Source organism: Corythoichthys intestinalis, chromosome 13 (genome assembly GCF_030265065.1).
Source record: "Corythoichthys intestinalis isolate RoL2023-P3 chromosome 13, ASM3026506v1, whole genome shotgun sequence".
Taxonomy (NCBI): domain Eukaryota; kingdom Metazoa; phylum Chordata; class Actinopteri; order Syngnathiformes; family Syngnathidae; genus Corythoichthys; species Corythoichthys intestinalis.
In genome coordinates this window covers 9,702,885-9,729,348 of record NC_080407.1, presented here as the reverse complement: position 1 = coordinate 9,729,348, position 26,464 = coordinate 9,702,885, and the positions used below count along the sequence as shown (strand labels likewise).

The 26,464-nt window shown below is 40.2% G+C and overlaps 2 protein-coding genes across 3 annotated transcripts in view; both read left to right on the top strand.

The window, feature by feature from the left end:
• cacna1c (calcium channel, voltage-dependent, L type, alpha 1C subunit) overlaps positions 1 to 26,464 on the top strand; it is a 241,530-nt gene that overhangs the window by 18,698 nt on the left and 196,368 nt on the right. Inside the window, exon 1 of one of the 2 annotated variants that reach the window (XM_057855352.1) lies at positions 8,688 to 9,501. The exons of the other annotated variant lie outside the window; for it this stretch is intronic. Coding sequence (XP_057711335.1) covers positions 9,444 to 9,501 — 58 coding nt within the window. The 5' untranslated portion in view covers positions 8,688 to 9,443. Of the gene's footprint in view, positions 1 to 8,687; positions 9,502 to 26,464 lie in introns of those variants that run through there. 2 annotated transcript variants of the gene reach the window in all.
• yeats4 (YEATS domain containing 4) overlaps positions 1 to 26,464 on the top strand; it is a 120,802-nt gene that overhangs the window by 38,225 nt on the left and 56,113 nt on the right. The window lies entirely within an intron of this gene.

Below are 26,464 nucleotides of genomic sequence, written 5' to 3'. Positions count from 1 at the left end.
AATATTTTGGCAAATGATTTTTTTTCTTTGATTACATTTTTTTTTTGTATTTTTTTTTGTTTTGATTGAAGCAACTTTTATTGGGATTGAATTATTTAGACACAAATGTCCTACCCATAATATGGCTCAAGCTAAAAAAGGATTGCTTCGATCAAAGAAAAGTTTCAATGAAAAATGAAGTGTTCCAATGCAAATTTTTGGGGTCTCAAATATTTTTTCACATTCAAACCTTTTTTTCTACAATTGAATTTTTTTTTTTTTTTTTGATTGAAGGGATTTTTATTTTGAAAATATATTTTTTGTTTGAAGCAACTTATTTTTTGATTGAATAATAGAGAGACAAATGTCCTAGCCAAAATGTGTTACTTTAATCAAAAATGTTTTTTCAATTAAAAAAAAACTTCACTTAAACTAAAAAAAAAAAAAAAATCAAAGAAAAATAGTTTTCAAATACATTTTTTCGAGTTTCAAATTTATTTTTGCATTCACATTTTTTAAAATTGAAGTGACTTTTTCTTCGATTGAAAATATATATTTTGATTGAAGCAACTTTTTATTTGAGTGAATAATAGACACAAATCTACCTCCAAACATAGCACGGTAGTGATAAATGATTTCATTTCCCATTAAATGCTCTAGGGGGCATAATGGGACGTATAAAGCCAACAGTAGTACAATATGGCTACAAATGTTTGGGTGCTGCTTTTTGGTCTGAAAGTGGCTGTTGTGACTCATAATGTGTTTTGTACTACTTATGAAATCGTATTCCTCCTTTTTAGAAGTAAATACTGTATGCACCATTCAACCGTGTGTTAGGTACTTCTAATTAGGATGTTCCTTGCTTTTATCTTGAAAATAAACACTCTGCCGGGTAACATTTGGCCCAATTTGTCACGTTTAGGCATGTCTCTGCACAATGTGTGCATATGCAAGGTATACATATCTATTTGTGGTATCCATCCAATTGCGCGAGTGTTTTCCAATGATGAGTCTAATGAGGCATCCATCTTTGAGTCAATACCACCAATAGGTTGCAATTGGCCGCAGGGCATGTAATGTGTTCCCTCGAGTAAAAGCAGTGACATGACACTTTGGACACAGACACACTTTATTGTATTAATAGGTGACGTCTCCTGGAACCGCTTGATCGATGGAGACTATTACGGAATACATTTATTCTATTTAGAGAGAAGTGCGAGTCGGCGGGGGGACGTGCCCTTAATACAAAGTGTGTGCTTTGGAGCACGTGGACACCATTTCTAAACGAGATGGTTGCAGTCACGGAGGTAATGAGCCGACGTGATTCAAAGACCTGAGCCTAATGGAGATGCGCAATCCTTCTTCAGCATGGGATTGTGGCAGTTCAGTGTTTGTCTGCGCCCTTCTTCCCAGAGACGGGCCGATCTTTACCAAAGGGCCCGGTGGGATGTACAAATATAGAGCGCTTGGAAATAGAACAGCGATTCTGGATTACAGGATTGTTGCGTGTATGCGTCCAAATCCCCCGGGCGCAAGTGTCTGTTCCCACGACCTGCCCTCTCTGTGGTTCCTTCATCCATAACAAAGTCTACACGCCGTTGTTCGAAGGCCATGTTTTTAGGATATTTTTCACCAAAAGAACATTTTTTTAAAGGGTGTTATACTTGTATAGCGCTTTTCTACCTCTCAAGGTACTCAAAGCACTTTACACTACATTGCCATCTACCTACTGGTGACACAGCACCAGGAGCAATGCGGGGTTCAGTATCTTGCTCAAGGATACTTAGGCGAGTTCCTCAGGGTGGAGAATCGAACCCACAGCCTCTGGGTTGGGGGACAACTACTCCACCACTGAGCCACGCCATCCCCATTTTACATGATATACCGTTGGGTTAATATCATAAAAACGTGATATTTATCCAAGGGGTGCATAGACTATTTCTTTAACCAGTCTTGACTTGATGTTCTAGCGCCACTTGTTGCTTTGGAGTGCACTTACCAGTTTCCCAAAATGTTTAACGTGATGCTTTTTTGCATTTGACGTATATTTTTATACATACAGTGTATCACAAAAGCGAGTACACCCCTCGCATTTCTGCAGATGTTTAAGTATATCTTTTCATGGGACAACACTGACAAAATGACACTTTGACACAATGAAAAGTGGTCTGTGTGCAGCTTATATAATTGAATTCATTTATTTTCCCCTCAAAATAACACAAAATATAGTCATTAATATTTAAACTCCTGGCAACAAAAGTGAGTACATCCCTTAGAAACTACATCCCTAAATGTCCAAATTGGGTACTGCATATTTTCCCTCCAAAATGTGATGTGACTAAACATTATTAAAAGATAAATGTTAGTACAAGTTATGGAAACTTTATATTAAAACCCCTCTTAATTTTTTCGTTTCCATAACAATTGTAAAATTTTCAATCAAAAAATAAACTAGTAGCTTGGCATTGTTGATGTCACCGAGCACTTAACAGTTCCCCAGAGTGTTTAACATGATGCTTTTTTGCATTTGACATATATTTTTATACATACAGTGTATCACAAAAGCGAGAACACTCCTCGCATTTCTGCAGATATATAAGTATATCTTTTCATGGGACAACACTGACAAAATGACACTTTGACACAATGAAGAGTGGTCTGTGTGCAGCTTATATAATAGTTTATTTTCCCCTCAAAACAACACAAAATATAGCCATTAATAACTAAACTCCTGGCAACAAAAGTGAGTATATCCCTTAGAAACTACATCCCTAAATGTCCAAATTGAGTACTGCTTGTCATTTCCCCTCCAAAATATGATGTGACTAAACATTATTAACATTCTTTCTGTAAAAGGGATCCACGGATAGAAAGACTTGTAGTTCTTAAAAGATAAATGTTAGTACAAGTTATGCAAACTTTATATTAAAACCCCTAGTAATTTTTTCGTTTCCATTATAATTCAAAAATTTTCAATCAAAAAATAAACTAGTAGCTCGGCATTATTGACGTCACCGAGCACTTAACAGTTCCCCGGAGTGTTTAACGTGATGCCTTTTTGCATTTGATGTATATTTTTATCCATATAGTGTATCACAAAAGTGATTACACCCCTCGCATTTCTGCAGGTATTTAAGTACATCTTTTCATGGGACAAAATGACACTTTGACACTATGAAAAGTAGTCTGTTTGCAGCTTATAAATTCATTTTCCCCTCAAAATATAGCCATTAAGATCCAAACCCCTGACAACAAAAGTGAGTACATCCCATTGAAACTACGTACATCCCTAAATGTCCAAATTGAGTACTGCTTGTCATTTTCCCTCCAAAATGTCATGTGACTCGTTACAGGAGTGCTGTCAGCATTTCTGCAGAGATTGAAGAGGTGGGGGGGGGGGGGGTCAGCCTGTTAGTGCTCAGACCATACGTCGCACTCTACATCAAATTTGTGTGCATGGCTGTCACCCCAGGAGGAAGACTCTTCTGAAGACGGTACACAAGAAAGCCCGCCCGTCTCATCAGACCATAGGACATGGTTCCAGTAATACACGTGCTTTGTTGACATGTCTTCAGCAAACTGTTTGCGGGCTTTCTTGTGTACTGTCTTCAGAAGAGGCTTCCTCCTGGGGTGATAGCCATGCACACCAATTTGATGTAGAGTGCGGCGTATGGTCTGAGCACTAACAGGCTGACCCCCCCCTCTTTAATCTCTACAGCAATGCTGACAGCAATCAATTTAGACATTTAAGCATGTACAGTGGGGCAAATAAGTATTTAGTCAACCACCAATTGTGCAAGTTCTCCTACTTGAAAAGATTAGAGAGGCCTGAAATTGTCAACATGGGTAAACCTCAACCATGAGAGACAGAATGTGGGGAAAAAAAAAAACAGAAAATCACATTGTTTGATTTTTAAAGAATTTATTTCCAAATTGGAGTGGAAAATAAGTATTTGGTCACCTACAAACAAGCAAGATTTCTGGCTGTCAAAGAGGTCTAACTTCTTCTAACGAGGTCCATTTGTTACCTGCATTAATAGCACCTGTTTTAACTCATTATCGGTTTAGACACCTGTCCACAACTGACAACAGTCAGTCACACTCCAAACTCCACTATGGCTAAGACCAGAGCTGCCGAAGGACACCAGAGACAAAATTGTAGAACTGCACCAGGCTGGGAAGACTGAATCTGCAATAGGTAGAACGCTCGGTGTAAAGAAATCAACTGTGGGAGCAATTATTAGAAAATGGAAGACATACAAGACCACTGATAATCTCCCTCGATCTGGGGCTTCATGTAAGATCTCACCCCGTGGCGTCAAAATAGGAACGGTGAGCAAAAATCCCAGAACCACATGGGGGGACCTAGTGAATGACCTACAGAGAGCCGAGACCGCAGTAACAAAGGCTACTATCAGTAACACAATGCGCCACCAGTAACTCAAATCCTTTTTGGTAGAAACACAGGTTCTCGTGTTTGGAAGAGAAAGAATATTGATTTGCATCCAAAGAACACCATACCCACTGTGAAGCATGGGGTGGAAACATCATGCTTTGGGGCTGTTTATCTGCAAAGAGACCAGGACGACTGATATGAGTAAAGGAAAGAATGAAAGGGGCCGTGTATCGAGAGATTTTGAGTGAAAATCTCCTTCCATCAGCAAGGGCATTGAAGATGAGACGTGGCTGGGTCTTTCAGCATGACAATGATCCCAAACACACATAACAGGGCAACAAAGGCATGGCTTCGTAAGAAGCATTTCAAGGTTCTGGAGTGGCCTAGCCAGTCTTCAGATCTCAACCACCTAGAAATCTGTGGCGGGAGTTGAAAGTCCGTGTTGCGCAATGACAGCCCCAAAACACCACTGCTCTAGAGGAGATCTGTATGGAGAAATGGGCCAAAATACCAGCAACAGTGTGTGAAAAGCTTGTGAAGAGTTACAGAAAACGTTTGGCCTCCGTAATTGCCAACAAAGGGTACATAACAAAGTATTGAGATGTACTTTTGGTATTGACCAAATACTTATTTTCCACCATGATTTGCAAAGAAATTCTTTAAAAATCAAACAATGTGATTTTCTTTCTTCCCCCCCCCCCCACATTCTGTCTCTCGCGGTTGAGGTTTACCCATGTTGACAACTACAGGCCTCTCCAATATTTTCAAGTGGGAGAACTTGCACAATTAGAGGTTGACTAAATACTTATTTGCCCCACTGTACGTAGTTTCTATGGGATGTACTCACTATTGTTGCCAGGGGTTTAGATATTAATGGCTATATTTTGAGTTATTTTGAGGGGAAAATAAATGAACTCTATTAAATAAGCTGCACACAGACTATTTTCATTGTGTCAAACTGTCATTTTGTCGGTGTTGTTACATGAAAAGATAAAAAAAATATCTGCAGAAATGCGAGGGGTGTACTCACTTTTGTGATACACTTTATATTGATCAGTCGTCAAAAATCTTTATCCAATTACAGGCTAGTGAAAGCATATCGTGCACTATGGCGCTGAGCTAAATGAATACACGGCAAGAGTGCTTCCATTCACCTCAGGTTCACAGCACCGCCTGCAGTGAGATTGATGCCCTGCCTCTTCTGCATTGCGAAGTATTGAATTAAAAAAAAAGGGAATAATAATATTATAGGGCAGCCCAGCACTATAATTATGATTTCAATATTTTTGCTTAGTGCGTTGTAACTGTCAGCTCGTTGCTCGCCTTTCCTCTCACAGGTGCTTGAAAGCTCTGGAAAAAAGAGGCAGACATTAGATTTGAGTGAATTTGACACAATCAAGCTGCTTTCTCTTATTCAGTTAAGAGCTGATGACTTCATCTTATTAATGTATTAGCTCAAATATGGAGCCATGTCACCAGAAAATTACTTTGCGCGCCTTGGGGGAGGACGTTTGTTCCTGGCCCCCGACAAAGATGACGAAACACCGGCCTGTCCAGAGGGTAAAAAAAAAAAAAAGATAATTAAATTGTCAGAATCATTCGTGTGACAGGCAGGCTTTTGTCAAACCTTCTTTGGGGTCTGACCTTCTAATCTGCGTTCACTCATTGGCTGCCGTAGACATCAAATTTGAATATGAGAGGGCTGGAGTGCCATTGACGGTGACAGACTTTCAATCCGTACCAACTGTTGAAATAGATCTGGACGTCCATCACCATTATTTAAAAATCAGCTTTTTGTAGTGAAAACGGTCACATAACTTTAGGAACACTAGCTTAGAGCTAACACAAAATGGGCTAAGGAATATTAGGAACACTAGCTTAGAGCTAACACAAAATGGGCTAATGAATAATACCTCTACATACGATTTTAATTCGTTCGAGAACCTAGTTTGTTAGACGAAATGGTCGTATGTCGAGCGAGATTTTCCCATAAGAATACATTATAATTAATTCGTTCCATTGAACAAAAAACACTACATCCTTCATAAATACTGCAGGTACAATTACAAATAGCAAAAAAAATAAATTATCAATAAAAATCGTAATAATCACAATCAGTAATAAAAAAATTTTGTCACCTTAGGCCACGTCTGTACGTAGCAGGGTATTTTGCAAAAAGAACACTTTTTCTACAATGTGGCCTATCATCCATGCACATTTTTTTGGGCATTGAAAACGAGGCATAGACTTCAAAATAATAATGACGGGACACGGGGTCGATTAATAGGGGGCCTGCAATGTTAAAGCTGACAGAGTGGAAACACAGACAAAGAGCTTTTTTTTGTTGTTGTTGAAAATTCTTGTGAATAAATGCTGAAATCCCTGAATTTTTTATAGATATGGACGTAAAACCGTCTTGATTCTTGGTTAAAAGCAAAAAAAAAAAATCATGCAGTTAGCCTTTATTTTACGTAAATAGGTCGAAGTACGATGCTAGTTTGTTAGTGAATGTAGCTAGCGGCCGCCTTTATGTAAACAGAGCTTTTCCAGTGAAAATTCTTGTGAATAAAAGCTTAAATCCCTGATTTTTAAAAATACATATAGGCGTAAAACAGTCTCAATTCTTAGTTAAAAGCAAAAAAAACAAAAAAAAAACGTGCAGTTAGCATTTATTTTACGTAAATATGTCCAAGTACGATGCTAGTCTGTTAGTGAATGTAGCAGAGCTTTTCCGGTGAAAATTCTTGTGAATAAATGCTTAAATACCTGAATTCTTTATAGATATGGAAACAGTAGACAGTAGTATAGAAACAGTCTCGAGTCTTGGTTAAAAGCAAAAAAAAAAAAAGTCCGTTAGTAAATGTAGCTAGCAGTCGCCTTATGTTAACAGAGCTTTTCCAGTGAAAATTCTTCTGAATAATGCTTAAATCCCTGAATTCTTTTAAACATATGGACGTAAAACAGTCTCGATTTTTGGTTAAAAGTAAAAACAAAAACATACAGTTAGCATTTATTTTACGTAAATATGGCGAAGTACAATGTTAGTCTGTCAGTCAATGTGGCAGACACCATATGTAAACAGAGCTTTTCCGGTGAAAATTGCTAATGAAAATTGAAATTGAATTGAAAATTTTACAAATTTTATTAAAACGAAAACATTAAGAGAGGTTTTAATATAAAATTTCTATAACTTGCACTAACATTTATCTTATAATAACTACAAGTCTTTCTATCCATGGATCGCTTTAACAGAATTTTAATAATGTTAATGCCATCTTGTTGATTTATTGTTATAAAAAACAAATACAGTCCTTATGTACCGCATGTTGAATATATATATATATATATCCATCTTGTCTTATCTTTCCATTCCAACAATAATGTACAGAAAAATATGGCATATTTTATAGATGGTTTGAATTGCGATTAATTGCGATTAATTACGATTAATTTTTAAGCTGTAATTAACTCGATTAAAAATTTTAATCGTTTGACAGCCCTAAAAAAAACACAAGACGTATAAATACGTTTTTGGGACAATGAAGCATTTAAAAATAGAACGTATTTATACGTTTCTGGGAGCAAATGAGCTAATAGTATGAATCCCTTGTGAGTGTAAGATCGTTGGCAACCCACCCTACGCCGCCCCACCGCCAGTCCCGGCACCGGGACCCTCCACCCAAGCGCGCCAAATCACATCCAGCCGAATTTTTTTTTTTTTCATACTGCTGCTCATGGAGACTTAAATGCCTAAGGGAGGTGCCTCTTTTGGTTTTAGGTCGCTAGCGGCTTTGGTTTTGAAAACATTTATTTGAATTTGGAAGATTTTGAAAAAAGGCCCCATGCGGAGCAGTCCTGTTTCCCGTCAACTGATAGTGAAGTCTATGTTCCACCTCTAATTTCACCATCTGCCAAGTCTTCAGAAAAGTACTTCCTCATGTTTTTGTTTATTTAGTTTTTTGGGGGACGTAAACACAGACACGTTCAAAGGAAAAAAGGAAGTTGTTGTGTGTTGGAGCTTTGACATTTGCTCCTTCCTCTACTAATTCTGCATGCACACGGACACGGACTTTGATCAAGTTGATTCCAAATATGACAAATCCCTGCCACGCATATCCCACATGATCCCTTTTGCCCACTTTCTTTCCCCCCCATTTTCACACACACATCTGGAAGCAGTCAGTCTGTGCATGCATGCATGCATGCATGAGGAGGAGGGGGCTTCTTTTCCTCTGTGCGCCTCTCTCTCTTCCTCTCGCTCTTTCTCAGTGTGTTTGACTGCAGAGCTGCAGGGGCAGCAGAGGCAGACGAGAGAGCCCAAACTCCGCTTCACTTCCAAACACACACACATTGAGTGAGCGGGGGGCAGAGAGAGAGAGAGAGAGAGAGCGAGGAGACCACCATGGACTGGATCGGGACACGAGAGGAGCGCGGCTGAGGAGAGGACAGCCTGCCTTGCGTGGATTTTTTTTTTTTGGGGGGGGGTGCAGGCTCGTGGATTTAACCCAATGGGAGATTTAAACCCCGCGATGGAATATTTGCACTCTTGTCATTTTGCGATCCTCCTCCTCCTCCTCTTCCTCCTCCTCCAGCAGCAGCAGCAGCGAGGATGCCAAGCGGCGATGCGTCTTTTGCGCACTTCCAGCGACACTGACAGCGCCCGTGCTCCGCCAGCTCTTTTAAAGCCTTGAGAAAAAGTGGAGGAAAAAGCCCAGAGAAAAAAAGAGAGGGGAGGCGTGAATCGGATTGAACGCGCTGCCGCTTTTATGCTTGTCGCCTAGGGCCCGGATGTACCGAGGGATGCACCGGTGCGTTTTCCCGACCGGTTCCGCCGACAGATCCCTCTTTTTTCTCGCCTTCACCTCCATCATGGGGATTAGGTAATATTCACTCCATCCGAAGACACCCCTCCCCGCTGAGCGAGCAACGGGAATATCCACAAGCTGTCAGACTCATTATCCCCCCACCTTTTTTTCTTTTTCTTTAATTCATTTCTTTGTTTTTGGAGGGGGGCCATTCCCCCCCTCTTCAACCCATTCACACGTAGGGAGAACGCTGGACTACATTTATGGTAAATGAAAGCAAAAACATGTACATCCCGGAGGACACCCTTGAGAACCATCAAGGTATGTTTGCGCTTGCCATTTATTTTTAAGCCCCGCTGTCTTGTGACTGTTGATGAAGGGAGGGAGGGGGGATACGATGAGCTAGTAGATGGACGTCCTCTTCCTGGTTCCCTGATGGAGACACCTTTTAGTTACGTTTGCACCTGCAAACACATGTGGCGTCATGGGGTCAGTCAACAGGCTGTTGCAGAAGAGAGGCGGCGAATAGGCCACCTGCCCACAAAAGATACAGCTACAAGTGGCGGAGATGTTGCGATGTGTTCATAGGCCGGCGTGCCGTGGAGTGGCGAGGAAAGGGTCTGTTTGCATTGCGCAGTATGAAAGCGGCGCCTCCTTCCACCCACGTTGCGGAGAGCACGAGCCCACCGTCGCTTTCCGTCCTCCGACGGACGCATTCGAGCGTCCTCTTCCTTTTCACGCGCCTCATCGTCATCATCCGTCAGTGGAGCCTGCCTCCTTGCCTTGCATGGCGACAGGTTCCATAGCAACAGGGGATGAAGAGATGGCGCGCGTGAGCGCGTTCGCATCCGTGTCGCAGTGAGACACGCTCAACGGCTCGTCATACCTGATCCGTCCCGTTGACTTCTCTGAGCGTGATGCAAAGTTGACTCTGACGAAATTGTTTTGAATAAGAACTTTTTACTAGTAAAAAAAAAAAAAAAGACACCTTACACTGTTATTGTAATTCTAAATAGTACTTGGTAGAGTGACCAAAGGAACACCTGTACAAAAATCACAGCACATTTGCCACATTTCTTTCAAAATATTACCAAAAAAACAGTCGGTAACACTTTATAATAACTATCCGTTTTACTAGTTAATAGATCATTAGTAAACTTGATAAATATATTGTTGATTTGTGAAGTATTTGTTAACAGTTTAAGCATTTACAGGGTGTTCTTAACCTGAAACAGTTTGTGTAGAAATGTTTCAAGTTGTTGTAATGTTTGGCATTTCAATCTTTTCAGCTTAAGAACTGCCATTTACTTCAAAAGAAAAGGCATTTTGATAAAGCGTTTTGCAGGCAGCGCTTATGTTGCACATATATGAAAATCTGCCATAGAACCAACAAATATTTGTACTTTGTATATTTAACCAATAAAACTTATGACCTTCAAAATAAAGTGTATATAGTTTTATTAAGATCCATCAACTAGCATGGGCATTTAGAATAGGGTCAACCATATTGGAACACCCTGTAAATGCTTAACAAACTGTTAACAAATACTTCACAAATCAACAATCATTTATCAACAGTTTACTAATGATCTATTAACTAGTAAAACGGATAGTTATGATAAAGTGTGACCAAAAAGTCTCTAAGAACTAATCCCGTTCAGATTGCAACTACAGGCGTAAATCTTTCGCAATGGGATGCGCACGATTATCCCCACAACTATAATAATCCCCAGATAATCCTGGCAGGTGCATGTCATTCACAGGAAATTGTTGGGATTGCAATGATTGATATCACATTTTGTATGAAGACACTTCAGTTTGACTTGTTTTGAGCTTGTTATTAGCTATGTTTTTCAAATACAAGAAACAAAGCAGCCTACAGTGACCTGTACGTGACACCGCTGGGCCATCACATCAATTCTAATGCTCGACTCAATAGAGTAGCTCTCAAAGGGCTTGCGCTTCCAACTATTGTCACCTTTAAGAACAAGCCGCCGAGAAATTTGGAGTCTGTTGCCGTGTTGTTTTCAGCACCACGGACAGTTCATTCATTATTATTGCACTATTGACAGTTTGATGGCACCGGTGCAACAGTGTCACCAGCTGGACCTTCTTTTCCTTTTATCAGGAAGATTTATGCCCTGGCTCCAGTTGTTTCTACGTCGCGCTGCTGACGTGTTTATAACAAGAATGGTTCGTAAAGTGAATAGACACCAAAAGCTCACAGCAGGATGGTCATTTCGGTCCAAATTTGTCATGCTTGCGCATTTTCTCCATACAAGGCGTGCACGATGGCAGTGCACACGCATGCTGGGGAGTTAACGTACTACTACTAGGCTACTAGAAAGACAGGGTTCTATTTTTCCTACAGTGTGTGTTGGAGTTTTTGTATCGCAAATAAAAGCGCCGGTGGATTAAAATGTAAACACCCGCAGCTAGACGGCGCAATGACACACGGACACATTTGAAAACTTAAAGGGCCTTGGTTTAACATGCCATTTTCACAACACTAAAATACATTGCACACGAATATCCAACAGCACTGCTGGCCAAAAACAGTCAGTTTCTCCCAGAAAATGATTGCAATTTCAAATGCTTTGGTAGTAATATCCTCATTTATTTTGCTTGCAATGAAAAAACACAAAAGAGAATGGAAAACAATTTCCAATCATTATCATTTTACACAAAACTCCATTTATGTCCAGCTTGGATCTTATACATCCATTCAAAAGTGAGATGGTTTGCCGGAAGACAGTAAATGACATCTGTTATAAGCATTAATTAATGCTCTTTACAGTGTCATGTCATAATTATGATTGTCTTATGACAGTCTTATGGTGCCACTGTCAAATAAAGTGTTACCATATACCATAAAGCATAGCAATAAATGAAATCCCTGGAACAGTAACTGAAGAAATAATTAGCACAGAACATGAATTTTGATATTTACATCTGTAGTGCTGCAACGCATGCTAGGAGGCATGATGGGTGACAACAGTGTTAACAGCAGGTGGCAGCAGAGGTTGACTGTCTCCCTTAAGGGAGCAGTGATGGCCAAATGAAGCTTTGCAGCCAATTCGGGTCAAAGCCTCATGGTGGTTCATTTGGTCTTATGACAGTCTTATGGCATGACTGCCAAATAAAGTGTTACCAAATACCATAACAAGCAATTAATGAAACCACTGGAACAGTAATTGAAAAAAAAAATTACTACAGAACATGAATTTTGATTATTTACATCTGTAGCGCTGCAACGCATGCTAGGAGGCATGATGGGCGACAAGAGTGTTAACAGCAGGTGGCAGCAGAGGTTGACTGTCTCCCTTAAGGGAGCAGTGATGGCCTAATGAAACTTTTTGAAGCAATGAAGCTTTGCAGCCAATTGGTTCATAGCTTCATGGTGGTTCATTTGGTTTTATGACAGTCTTATGACACTGCTGTCAAATAATGTGTTACCTATTAACCCAAATAAATCAACAAACAAGACACACCGGATTATAAGCCACAGGATTCATAATGAAGGAAAAAAGTAGTGGCTTTTAGTCTGAAGATTACGGTACCTCCTGTATGTGGTTTCAATCTGTCTCGCAAGAATTGGATTTCTGAGCGATGTGGCTGTTCAGACTACAAAAGAGCCAGTATTGAGGCATCACTGTCAAATAAAGTGTTACCAAATACCATAACAAGCAATTAATGAAACCAATGGAACAGTAATTGAAAAAATAAGTAGCACAGAACATGAATTTTGATTGTTATTTACATCTGTAGCGCTGCAACGCATGCTAGGGGCATGAAGGACGACAACAGTGTTAATAGCAGGTGGCAGCAGAGGTTGACTGTCTCCCTTAAGGGAGCAGTGATGGCCAAATGAAACTTTTTGAAGCAATGAAGATTTGCAGCCAATTGGTTCAAAGCTTCATGGTGGTTCATTTGGTCATGTGACAGTCTTATGGCATCACTGTCAAATGAAGTGTTACCAAATACCATAACTAGCAATTACTGAAACAACTGGAACAGTAATTGAAAAAATAATTAGCATAGAACACGAATTTTAATTGTTATTTACATCTGTAGCGCTGCAACACATGCTAGGAAGCATAATGGACGACAACAGTGTTAATATCAGGTGGCAGCAGAGGTTGACTGTCTCCCTTAAGGGTACAATAATGGCCAAATGAAACTTTTTGAACCATGGTGGTTCATTTTGTCTTATGACATTCTTATGATGCCGCTGTCAAATAAAGTGTTACCGGTTAATATATTTTGGTGTAAATATCCCATAATACAGTGAGGACAGCTGTGGCTTATAGTCTTGTGCGCTTATCTATGAACAAAGGTCATTTTCATGTCAAATTTGGTGGGTGGCGGATTGTAGTCAGGTGCGCCTTATAGTCCGAAAATTACGGTAGGTGAAATTTGTGTGTGTTTGTATGTTTTTTTTTTTTTTTTTTTTTTTTTTTTTTTTAGGGGGGGTGAAAAAGTTAGTTCAATTCAATCAGTTATTGTAAAAATCTTTGATGTGAAAGATGTTTTAGAATTTATAATGTAATAATGTGTAGAACATGAAAAGTAATGTCACTTTGTTGAGTAACTAGTTACTAACTCAATTACCCCAACTAATCTCTTTTTAAAGTAAGAATACCACCACTATTGTGGGTTTTGATACACTTTACTTGATTTGAATGTTTTGAGATGTGAGCCGTCTGGTTGACATTTGGAATCGATAGCAGATGCGTCTCCTTCTTTGAAAGCCTATTTCAACCTCGGTATGTACGATTGATCGTTGGAGACGAGTACGCTCTTCTCTACTTGACAGTTTTCTCTTGAAATGATTTCAAAGCATCTATAAATAAGGAATACTCACTCCAAATTGAGTGGCCGGCATCAATTCAGAGCAATGTTTTGTATTGGGAGGCTAATGTGCTTGTGTTGTGTGGAGGAGCTGCATTGTCAGTAGTGGCGGATGTAATGAGTGATTAAAGGCCAATCAGCGTTTGTAGTGCCTCGGAGGGCCGTCGCGGCTTCAACTTAAGGACGTCGGCTCGACGACAGCCGCGTAAGCGCTAGGCGGGGTCCGCCACGTGATGAAGAGGCGGAAAAAAAGGATTACCAGTGAATGCGACTCGCTTAAGCCGTCGGCGTGTTATCGGAAATCCATCCCGAGGCCGTCGTCTTCATTATTACGACCCCTTTGAAGACGTCTTTTTGCGCGTCCTCTTATTTGCTCGGTCTCGTGCTTATGTATCTTTTACACACAAACACGCCACCTTTATTGATTCGCCAGTGGAAATAATGACTTATACTTTTTTTTTTTGAGTGCACGCTCATGCTTGGTCACCTGATGTGAACCCTGAGGCAGACAGAAACACACACAAGCTGTCTTTCATTTTAGAACATAGGCGGAGTTTGTTTTTTGGGGCATGGGGAGGGCACAACATGTTGATGACCCCAAAACGCAGTGTCAGCAATAAAATTAAATTACAAGAATATTTATAATAATAAGTTGACAATAAGCATTTTTTTGTTTCCCATCATTTTTGAGTGGAATTCTAAAACGGGCTGCTTAGGCGATACGTTTCGCCAAGATTGTCATCCATTGAATTTGCTACGCCCGCCGGTGTCGTGCCAATGTAGTTACCCCAGTCAAAAATTGTATCCCCTGGGCGGAGCCATACGGAGGTAGATTTGTCTTTATTATTCAATAAAATAGTTTCTTCAATCAAAAAAAAAAGTTGCTTCAATGAAAATATATTTTCAACCAAAAAAGTCGCTTAAATAAAAAAATTTTTTAAAAGTTTTTGAATGAAAAAAATAAATTTTAAACTCTTAAAAACTAAATGCACGCGAAAGCTATTTTTCTTTGATTAATTTTAATTTTTTATTTTTTTTTTATTGACGTAATGTTGATTTGTGTTAGGGCCAGATTGTGGCTAGGACATTTTTCTCTTTATTATTCAATCAAAAAATAAGTTGCTTCAAAAAAATATAGATTTTTCAAAAAGAAAAATCAATCAAAAAAAAAATTTCAATCATCGAAAAAAGTTTTTGAATGCGAAAAAATATTTGAGGTTGAAAAATTTGTATTTGAACAATTAATTTTTCATTGATTGAAGCAATCCTTTTTGTGTTTGGGCCATATTATGATTAGGAAATTTGTGTCTAAATCATTCAATCCCCCAAAAAGTTGCTTCAATCAAAAACAAACATTTCAATCAAAGAAAAAAAAATCATTTAATTTTTTTTCCTATACGCAAAGCAAATGACTAAGGTGCTCGAAAATATTTTCAACCCATTATAAAAATGTTTTTTGTTCATTTCATTAATTTTTGTTGCAATTTTGTTGCTCTACAACTTATATATATACAGTGGGGAGAACAAGTATTTGATACACTGCCAGTGGGTTTTCCCATTGACAGTGTATCAAATACTTGTTCTCCCCACTGTATATAATATAATGTGTGTGTGTGTGTGTGTGTGTGTATAGGAAAGTCAATTACATGGAATGACACTTTTCGGCCACCAGCCCCCCCCCTTAAAATCTGCTTATGTTTTAGAAAAGGTCTGAATAAAAGTCCACATTTAACTAGAAACTGCAGTTTCTGGAGAAATTACTCTGGGTCTTTGCTGTGTGGAAATACAGATCTTAGCCACGTCCAGGTTGGTTTGGTGACATTTCAGGGACAATATCAGGTCTCTTCCTGTTTATTTGGGGATATTTGGGGGACACGTCCTGGTCATATGTCATTTGGGGACATTTGGTGGGCGTGGCCTGGTCATGTAAGGTCATTTAGGGGGGCCAGGCCTGGTCATATTAGGTCTTTTGGGGACTTTTGTTGGGCGTGGCCTAGTCATATCAGGTCATTTGAGGGCGTGGCCGGTCATATCAGGTCATCTGGGGACTTTTGGGGGCGCGGCCTGGTCATATCTGGTCATTTGGGGACTTTTGGGGGCGTGGCCTGGTCATGTCTAATCATTTGGGGACATTTGGAGGGCATGTCCTGGTCATATCTGGTCATTTCCTGTTGATTTGGGGACACTTGTCTTTTTGCCATTGAAAATGAATAGGAAATTTGGACGTCCATGGCCGTCAATGGCATCGACTTAAGAACAAGTATTTGAGTGTATCAAATACTTGTTCTCCCCACTGTATGTGTCAATGGAATCCAAGTACATTAGCATCAATAGATCCGACATACATGGCTGTCATTGGCATCAATGCAATGTAAATTCTATTGGAAATTCCATTGGAAGTGAATGGGAAATTTTAACCAACATCGCATCCCGTTAAAATTGAATGAGAAAGTTTTTGGCAAATTTCCGGGGAACCGTAATTTTTTTTTCCAAATTCTGTTTCCAACTTTCATGCCCCCTCATTGTCCTGGAATTTTTGATGTCCAAATTATGTGATTTGGTCAAAAATTGTTTTGTCTGTTTTGAATTTTTTTTTTCCCAAAAATCGGTGAAAAATCGGCGTTTACGGGCGAATGGAAAATATTTCAGGGTCGCTCAAAAAATTCCCTGCGTCGCGTGAAAATTCCGGTCGTTTCGATATTCGAACGGTGCCGATCGGTCAAACTGTTCAGGCTGTACGGCGTGCCGAAGAAATCCATAACTAAATACTGTATGAGGGAATAACAATATCAGGGGTGTTTAATTTCAAAATGAGCATTATGTCTGTAAAATCGACACTAATACACAAGCTCCTAATAAAGTGTCTTTCATAGGCATGCACTCACAGAATTTGAACTTTTAATGTCCATTACTGTGTCCCTCTACCTCTATTTCACCTCCTCCTGCAGAAAATGTATACAATGAGTACATTTCCATAGCTTCTCTCATGCACTAGTCTTTAATATTTTAGTTTTCATGTCACATTGTATGTCAGTCTCCAAAAATGGCTCCCTCGCATTTCTTGTCGCCACATTTCAGCACTAAGCAAGCGTGAGTGCGCCTCGTTTGCGTGCGTTTGTTTCCCCAAGTTCCACGTGTGGCTGTGGGATGAGAGATGAGGGAAGGCAGCGGTCTATATTATTCATGGCCAATCGTGCCCCCCCCTCCCCCCCCACTTCTTGGATGCCTCCATCTCATCTGCGCCCTCTCCACCCCTTCCTCTCTCATCTCACAAAGTGTCTTTAGCCCGTCGCCTCCCTGTGGACCGCTTGCTTTGTTTTGCGCCTTTTCACCCATCTTCTTGTCTTTTTTTAGGTTGTTTCATTTCAATCTCTAATCTGCAAGCGGTTCACTGTGGGTTTATCCCTGGGTGAGACCACCGTTTATTTTTTGGGACGGTGAAATAGATCCGTCACACAGCTTTGGACTTGAATCTAATAGGATCATTGCAGACTTTGTAATTTCGACAAATACTGCACAAACAAAATCGCCATTGGATCGTCATGAAATTGGTTATTGACACCAGTGTTACACCGAAACTTTTTTTTTTTGGCTCTTGGCATTGTGGGTAGGGCGACCAGTGTTTAGAACATACATCTCAAGAAGTACAATATTGCACAGCGTTGGCTCGTTATTGTTTGAAGTGTTGTAGTGACGTCACCGACAGTGAAAATGCATCGAGGCTGTTCAGACTGAGAAGCATCTTGTCCACATTTGATATGAAACTACCATAATTTTCGCACAATAAAGTACACCTGACTGTAAGCCGCCACCAGAGGTTGCGCTAGACTTTTTCGTTGTCTGTCATTTTGACTGACAGGGTCATAAAAATCCGGTCATAATCTATTTTTACCCGTCACTTAAATTTTTAAAATGATGATAATGACATTGTGGTGACCCTTTGTTTGGCATAATTCACCTTCCGTACTTGTGTGTCCATTTGGCCGAGCGCGTTAGCGGCTACAACACAGTCACGTGACAGAGGCTACGTTCATACTACAGGTCTTAATGCACGAATCCGATTTTTTGTCATATCCGTTTTTTTGGCGTGCCCGTTCAGACTGCCTTTATCCATTGAGACCGTTCAAGTATTACGCATGCGCACTAATTCGCAGTCCAACACGCGCTAAGCAAGAAGACCCGCATGCGCAGAAGCATCAAAACAAATGACAGACGTCATCCGTCATTCCAGGGATATCATATTTTGCTTTTCAAAAGGTGGACACAAATAACAGACATAAATAATCCCCGTTTAGGCTTATATTCAAAGTTTATATGGATCGATAGCATGCACGCACTGTCCGTGCACGTCACACACACATACGGGCAGTTTGTCCCGACTCTCGGCCGTGGAGGCAATGTTGAAATATTGCTCACTTGGAACAGAGAGAAAACTGAGCATTCTCAGGCTTATCCTCAACCCATTTTTATTTTTTATGACTGTTGTCAAGCTCAGCCCTTCCTCAAAAGCCCTGTTCACTGCAAGCTAGGCGCTAATAACGCACAGGTGCATCGCTACGGTAACGACTCTCTTGCTATTTGATGACGTAATTGCTGCATTAAATCCGATTTGCGGGACTGGACAGTACAGACCGCCGCGACAGTCTGGAAAAATGTGGCCCAGATCGGATTTAGACCACATACGAAAGTGACCCAGATCGGATTTGAAATGGTCCCGTTCTATGCGACTTGTAACGTTCAGACCGTCAAGTTAATGCCTCACTCGAGTCGGAAAAACACGAAAAAATCGGATTCGTGCATTAAGACCTGTAGTATGAACGTAGCCAGAGACACTTAAGAGCCGCGCGCGTTCCGGTGTAAAACCTACACCGGCTTGAATAGAGTTCACAGAGAGCAGCAGAGCTACAGCGGCTGGACACAGCAATTCGAGCTAACAAGACTCTTAACATTGCATACCGCTTCAACATATTCAATAGTATTTAGTTTTCATTCATTTTAAATTAATATTCTGTCCGAACAAGCTTAACAGAGAATCCACACTGTGCCATCACACATCAAGCAGATGAATATGTAACTTTTTCTCCGCAGTGACAAAAACAGCTGAGTGTGGCCCCAGTAGCTAGGCTACATATGGAAAAATGAAATTAATAGTTCACCTGCTGTGGCCTGAACGGAGTCTTACACCTTCCTCCTGGTGCGCATGGACTTGAATTGCGTGCCCGCTTGTGCAGTCCCTGTTTTTTCATCTCTTTTATCAAAACCATTGTCGTTTTGGGGCTTTTTGAAGAAACTTCGGACACTCAGTTGCCTTGACATTTTTCAGAGTAAGGCCAACGACGTCATGCATCAAGAGAGACAATAGCGAATTAATAAGCTCACTCGCCACCCTGTGGTCTGGGGTGTGAATTGCAACCTGTCAAAATGACAGGTGGACTTCATTTTTTTCCGTCACCGTTTTAAAAAATCGGTCAACGACGGAAAATATTCGGTTAACGCTAGCCCTGGCCGCCACCCACCAAATTTGGCACGAAAACGACATTTGTTCATAGATAAGCCGCGCTGGACGATAAGCCCAGGGGTGAAAGGGTTAGAATTTCTTGCCGGAACTCCCCGACGTGAAGGTCGCCACGTTTTGGTCAGTTATTTCTATAACATTTGCAAAAACTAATTTCATTGAAAATGGTATTTTTTTCAATCATTTGCAAAATAAAAGTTAACAAAAACAGCTATAACCCCAACCTCCATCTCCTCATTTTTATTTTCCCTCATTTGCTCACATACTAAATGCCAAATCTCAATTTTAACTACTTAAAAACATAGGATGTATATTAAAATTAGGGCTGTCAAAATTATCGCGTTAACGCGCGGTAATTAATTTTTTAAATTAATCACGTTAAAATATTTGGCGCAATTAACGCACGTCCCGCTCAGACAGTATTCTGCCTTTTGGTAAGTTTTACAGCAAGGCTTTTTGTGCTGTCTAACAGCGAACTCTTGTGGTCGCTTTGCGACATGGTTTATTGTCTTCTTGCCCGTTCAATATGGCTGCACGACGTCTCGGGCTGACGCCTACGTTGTAATGTTGTGCTTATATGATCCTTGGACAAGATTTGTCCGTAAGTATGGTTGTTGTAAAGAATGTACATATTATGTTAGTAAGCGAAATGTTATATTTTTTGTATGAGACGCTTTTTGTTTATGTTTAGTGAACCTGTATAGCGTGCTAAGCTAACATTGTTGCTAATGCAATGCTTGTGTACTTTTTTTTGTAGTTTTATGACGGTCTAAAGAGGACAATGGTTTGAGGCCATTTTATTAATAAATCAAATGAAAAAGGAAGAAGTCTGATTATTAAGGCGTCGTTCTCTAGCTGTCTAGCTTTGGAAAAAGTAGACGCTTCGGAGTGAGGACAGCATAGACAGATTTACATGACAGTAGAGTGAAATGCCCACTACAGTCCTTATGTACCGTATGTTGAATGTATATATCCGTCTTGTGTCTTATCTTTCCATTCCAACAATTTATTTTACAGAATATATATAATTTACAGAAAAATATGGCATATTTTATAGATGGTTTGAATTGCGATTAATTACGATTAATTAATTTTTAAGCTGTAATTAACTCGATTAAAAATTTGAATCCTTTGACAGCCCTAATTAAAATTGAAGATAATGTTAACATTTACTTTGTTGTGTTTTTTAATAATAAAGATATAAGTAACATACATTCAATAAAATAAGTACAAAAGACTTATAGTATGCAAGGTGAAATGGAATATATTTCGAAGATCGCAAACGTTGACTTTTTTTAAATCATAAGGAAATAAGTAGCCTAACATAAATGAGTATAAGTTCAAAGTGCTCATTGACAGCTAAGATGTTCTGAACCTCCCCATCAGAGCAAAATAAAACTAAAACTCTTTCCTTGCTCTTAAAGATTTGATCCATTTTCTGTTGCATTGCCTTTTTTTTCTGTTGCTGTTTCAGAAAACATGCACATTTGAAACAATCAGAGCTAACTATCTCTGGTGTTGAGATGTCAGTATTTCAGCCAATTGAACGCTTAAATGAGTCCAGGTGTTTTGCTTTGCTGCGTGCATTCGCACATTGACGTGACTCGTCAGACTCAGATAACTGCAGCAGCTGGGGAAACCTCCATGCCGTTCGTGGAATAAAATAAATAATAAATATCCGTGGAAATGGATGACGCTACACAAGCACTTTATTATGCTTGTTGTTACCACTTGTTTATGTAAATCTGATGTTGGTAGATTGTTTTCTTCTTGGAGATGAAATGCATGTGTGGCAGCTTTGTATTTTATTTTATGTTTTTACATAGCGTTTTGACAGTTGCCGTCATATTTTCGGAATCAAAGCACCGTACACCGGAACAGCGTTCCGGCCCTGATCTTATACCGGAACCGCGTTCCTGACCGTGCCCGCCCACTTTCACCCCTGGATAAGCCGCAGCTGTCCTCACTGTATTATGGCATACTTACACCAAAATGTAATCTAACCAGTCACACTTTTTTTGACAGTGGCGTCATAAGACTGTCATAAGACTAAATGAACCACTATGAAGCTTTGAACCAATTGGCTGCAAAGCTTCATTGCTTCATGAAGCTTCATTTGGCCATCACTGCTCCCTTGGGGGAGACAGCCGACTTCTGCTGCCACCTGCTGTCAACAATGTTGTTGTCCAACATGCCTCCTAGCATGCATTGCAGCGCTACAGGTGTAAATAATCAAAATTCATGTTCTGTGCTAATTATTTCTTCACTTACTGTTCCAGTTTTAGTAATTGCTAGTTATGGTATTTGGTAACCCTCTATTTGACAGTGGCGCCATAAGACTGTCATTAGAGAACCATAATTATGACATGACACTGTCATGAGAATTAATGAATGCTTATAACAAATGTCATTTAGTGTTATCCGGCAAATTATTTCACTTTTGAATGGCTGTAAAATATCCAAACTGGACAAAAATGGAGTTAGTGACATAATTTACCGGAATGACACTTAATGACATCTGTCATAAGCATTTAGTAATGCCCATGATAGTGTTCTATCGTAATTGAGACGGTCTTATGACAGTCTTATGCAAGCCCGTCGACGGGGGGGGGGGGGCAACCGGGTATGTTGTCCCGGGCCTCAGGACCATCGGGGGCCCTGAATGACCCTTAATTTATTTTAATTCACATTCACAAATTTCTTTTTTATTGATATCATTGTCTGATTAAATATTATGTTCTACTCGATATATACATCTTTTTTTTTACCTTTTTTGCACAACACCCCCCTACCCCTCTGTCTTAGCAGAGAATGGTTTGAACCCGCTCTGGGGTCATTTATCTTGGGTTTACAACCCACTGTGTAGTATAGTAAATGCTAATATGAAGCACATTGTTACACATGTGCATACACATAGCACACAGCTGCGCATTCTTGTCTTTACGGGTGACTGTAGCTAGAGGAGAGGGAGCCTTCAATAAAATAATTAAAAAAAAATTTTTTTTTAAAAACCTATGCTCCACCATATCACAGGGCAGGCTTAACGACCTAGCCATGCTCTGCATTGAGCGTGAGTTTGCTCAAAAACGGGATTCCACTGATGTTATAAATGAAGTTGCTGTCAAAAAATCTAAGCGCATCACTGTTTCAGGGCTTGATAACCCCAGGAATGTGGAGGGGGCAGGCACAGGATGTTCAGTTATACTGTTTTGTTGCTTAGCAGGCAGGCATAGCACTCTCAGTTGAATTGTATTGTGGCCTACATGGGACAATAGACGGCAATTGTTTGTTTATATTGTGTCACATCACATAATGGTCTGTTAAATTTAACTGTCCATCTCAAATAATTTTAAAATTTACACTGTCATTGCTTGCAAAGCGTTAAAAGTATGTTGTCGTGACAAGCCGGTGGCAGGGATGGGGTGGGGCCTATATTTGTCTCCTGTCCCCGAGCCCCTGCAAGTCTGTTGAAAGCCCTGGTCTAATGGCGCCACTGTCAAATAAAGTGTTACCAAATACCATAACTAGCAATATATGAAACAACTGGAACAGTAATTGATTAAATAATTAGCACACAACATGAATTTTGATTGTGATTTACATTTGGAGCGCTGCAATGCATGCTAAGAGGCATGTTAGACGACAAGAGTGTTGACAGCAGGTGGCAGCCAAGGTTGACGGTCTCCCCCAAAGGAGCAGTGATGGCCAAATGAAGCTTCTTGAAGCAATGAAGTTTCATAGCTGTTCATTTGGTTTTATGACAGTCTTATGACACCGCTGTCAAATAAAGTGTTCCCTATTAAACCAAATAAATCAACAAACAAGCCGCACTGAATTATAAGCCGCAGGATTCATAATGAAGGAAAAAAGTAACGGCTTTTAGTCCGAAAATTACGGTACCTACCGTACGTAGTTTCAATCCGTCTCGCAGGAATTGGATTTCTGTGCGATGTGGCTGTTCAGACTACAAAAGAGCCAGTTTTGAGATTTTGGTTGCCAAATAAACAAGACCAAATTGATGCCAAAGGATGAAATACTGTTTTGTTTTGTTTTTTTCCTCATCAACAGACTGCTTTTATAAGTACAATAAATTTAACTTTTGATTCTATTGTAACATTTCACTTCCATTTCAACTTTCATAATGAGGAGACAGTACCTTTTCTCATAGGCACCGATCTGTTTGATTATGTGTGTTAGAGTAATGCAATCAGGGAATAGCATTGTTTCTCGTATATACTGTTTGACTGTTTGTATTACTCTAACACACCCAATATAAAATAAATAGCACATATACCATAGTTTAAGGAAAACACGCAGAACATAAGGCATAAGAGATAAACGTTTTCTCATCACGGAAGCACAGCACATGCGTCATTCAACTGACTGAGCAAGACTGACACACGAGTTCCCGCAATCAGTTTGTCCGGACAGTCCAGAACAAATGGTGGGACGCCCTGTCCCCGACACAAGGAATAACAACACCCCATATCCAACTGATAGCATGACTGACAAGACTCCAAGAGCCCCTTTTATATTTGATATTATGAACAGTTGGACTTGGAATGATTACAACTTGCAGCGCCAAGACAACGGGCAGATAAGGACAGAGAGCTACAGGACGCCTTCTGACCACGGAAGCATAACGCGTGCGTCATGCAGCTGACTGAGCAAGATTGACACTGAAAACCAGGTGAACGGCAATACATCTTCAAGCCCATGTCTGCACCAAAAAATCCCGCAATCAGCTCTTCCGGACAGTCCACAACAAATGGCTGGAAATCTTGTCTTGCCACATAGAACATCTGATAATGTGGAACCAGCGACCGAGAAGTAAAGACTCAGCACCAACGTGGCGGTGAGGATGGCAAAATCCACAACCCTCATTGCCCTGACAACAGCAACTCCCGACTCCTCCTGTCCAATCCACAAACAGACAATAATCTTAAACAACAAACACACCCTTCTTCCTGCCCATGGCCCGTCCAGCGAGAGCCTTCAAAAGACTGAATGTTTAACTAATTGCGGTATTTTTCTCGGGAACCTTTTGTTGACGTTCTGCCAAACTATATCCATTGGTGGGTAGAGTAGCAAAAAATTTTACTTGAGTAAGAGTAGTGTTACTTCTAAATACTACTCAAGTAAAAGTAGTCATCCAAAAATTTACACAAGTAAAAAGTTATTTGTTGAAGAGTCAAGTAATGAGTAACATTGTGAGTAAGTACATACGATGTCAGATTTTTTAATTTTTATTTTTTCCTCAGTACAACTTCATCTATCTGAACTGTTATTATTATAATGTTCTATAGCAAACCTATTACAACCCCTAGCAAAAAGTATGGAATCACTACTCTGGGACGAGCACTCACGCAGACATTTTATCATGTAGAACAAAATCGGGTAAAAAGCTTGAAAAAAAAAAAAAAAAAGAATTGGTTGAAAAGTGCAACTCTATAGCATTCAGAAACACTAAAAGAAATTAATAAAAAAAACGTTGTGGTGGTCAGTAAATGTTAATTTTAGAGAGGAAGTGCAGGAAAGTATAAATGGAATCACTCCATTCTGAGGAAAAAATATGGAATCATGAGAAACAAACAACGAAATAACAATCAAAACACATCGCTAGTATTTTAGTTGCGCTACCTCTGGCTTTTATGACAGTTTGCAGTCTCTGATGCATGGACTTGATGAGTATTCTTCATCAATTTGGTGCCAACTCTCTTGATTGGAGTTGCCATATCATCCTTGCAGGTCGGAGCCTTGCTGTGGACCATTTAAAAAAAAAAAATTCCACCAATGGTTATCAATAGGGTTGAGATCTGGGCTATTTGCAGGTCATGACATTAACTGGATGAGTCTTTCACCAAGGAATGCTTTAACAGTTTTACCTCTGTGGCATGATGCATTGTCATCTTTGAAAAATAGATATTTTCAATCAAAGGGATAATAAAGCTGTCTAAAATTTCAATGTATACTTCTGTATTTATTGAAGATTTAACCACAGCCATCTCCCCAGTGCCTTTGCCTGACATGCAGCCCCATATCATCAAGGACTGAAGGAATTTTGATGTCTTCTTCAGCTATTCATCTTTGTAAATCTCACTGGAACAGCACCAAACAAAAGTTCCAGCATCATCACCCTGTCCAATGCAGATTCTTGACTCTTGACAAGGGTTGTACATTATGTGATATAACTACTCTAAGAATGATATTTTTCCCAAAAACCTACTCGGGCAAATTCAGCGGAGTAAATATAACGCGTTACACGTCTGACTATACCTGTGACTGCACATGGCTTTTCAATCTAATTGAAGCCATGACAGCAAGGCGCGAGCCGGAGCATCGGCGGAGATCCAATGATCCGCGGGAGCGAGGCGTGAAATCAGACGATACGCGACAGCGAGCGCCGCTCGACCGCACATCTGGGCGTCGCGATTGGTGAGCAGATGCGGCGGCAGCATGTGAGGAAGCGGAACGCACTCTAGTGTGGGCTCCTCTCTCTGCCGGCAGGGTGAAAATGACCTTGCACGCTTGTGGCACTATTAAAAGCGCCGTCCTCCATACGGGTACAAGGATTCAGGAACTCTTTGGTAGCGCTTGACATGAAGCTTGCGTGTTATCATGAGCTAAATAAGGCTTTTGTTGTAGATTTGAACAGCAAGCGTTTTAAGAAGTGTGCTTTTTGACATTGAGGCCTCATGGGAGTGCCATCAATGGAAAGCTTCAGAGGCTGCCTCTGTACACACGCTCGCACTGTTTTCAGTGAGTGACACCCTGCAGGGGGACAGTTCCAAGGCAAGGCAGATTAGACCTGGAGTGTTTGATTGTGCGTGTGCGTTTTTTTGCCTCCGGCTGCGTTTGGATGCTCAATTTGCGGGCATCTTCTCTCTGCTGCCAGGCGGCTTCTAGGGGCAAAAGAAT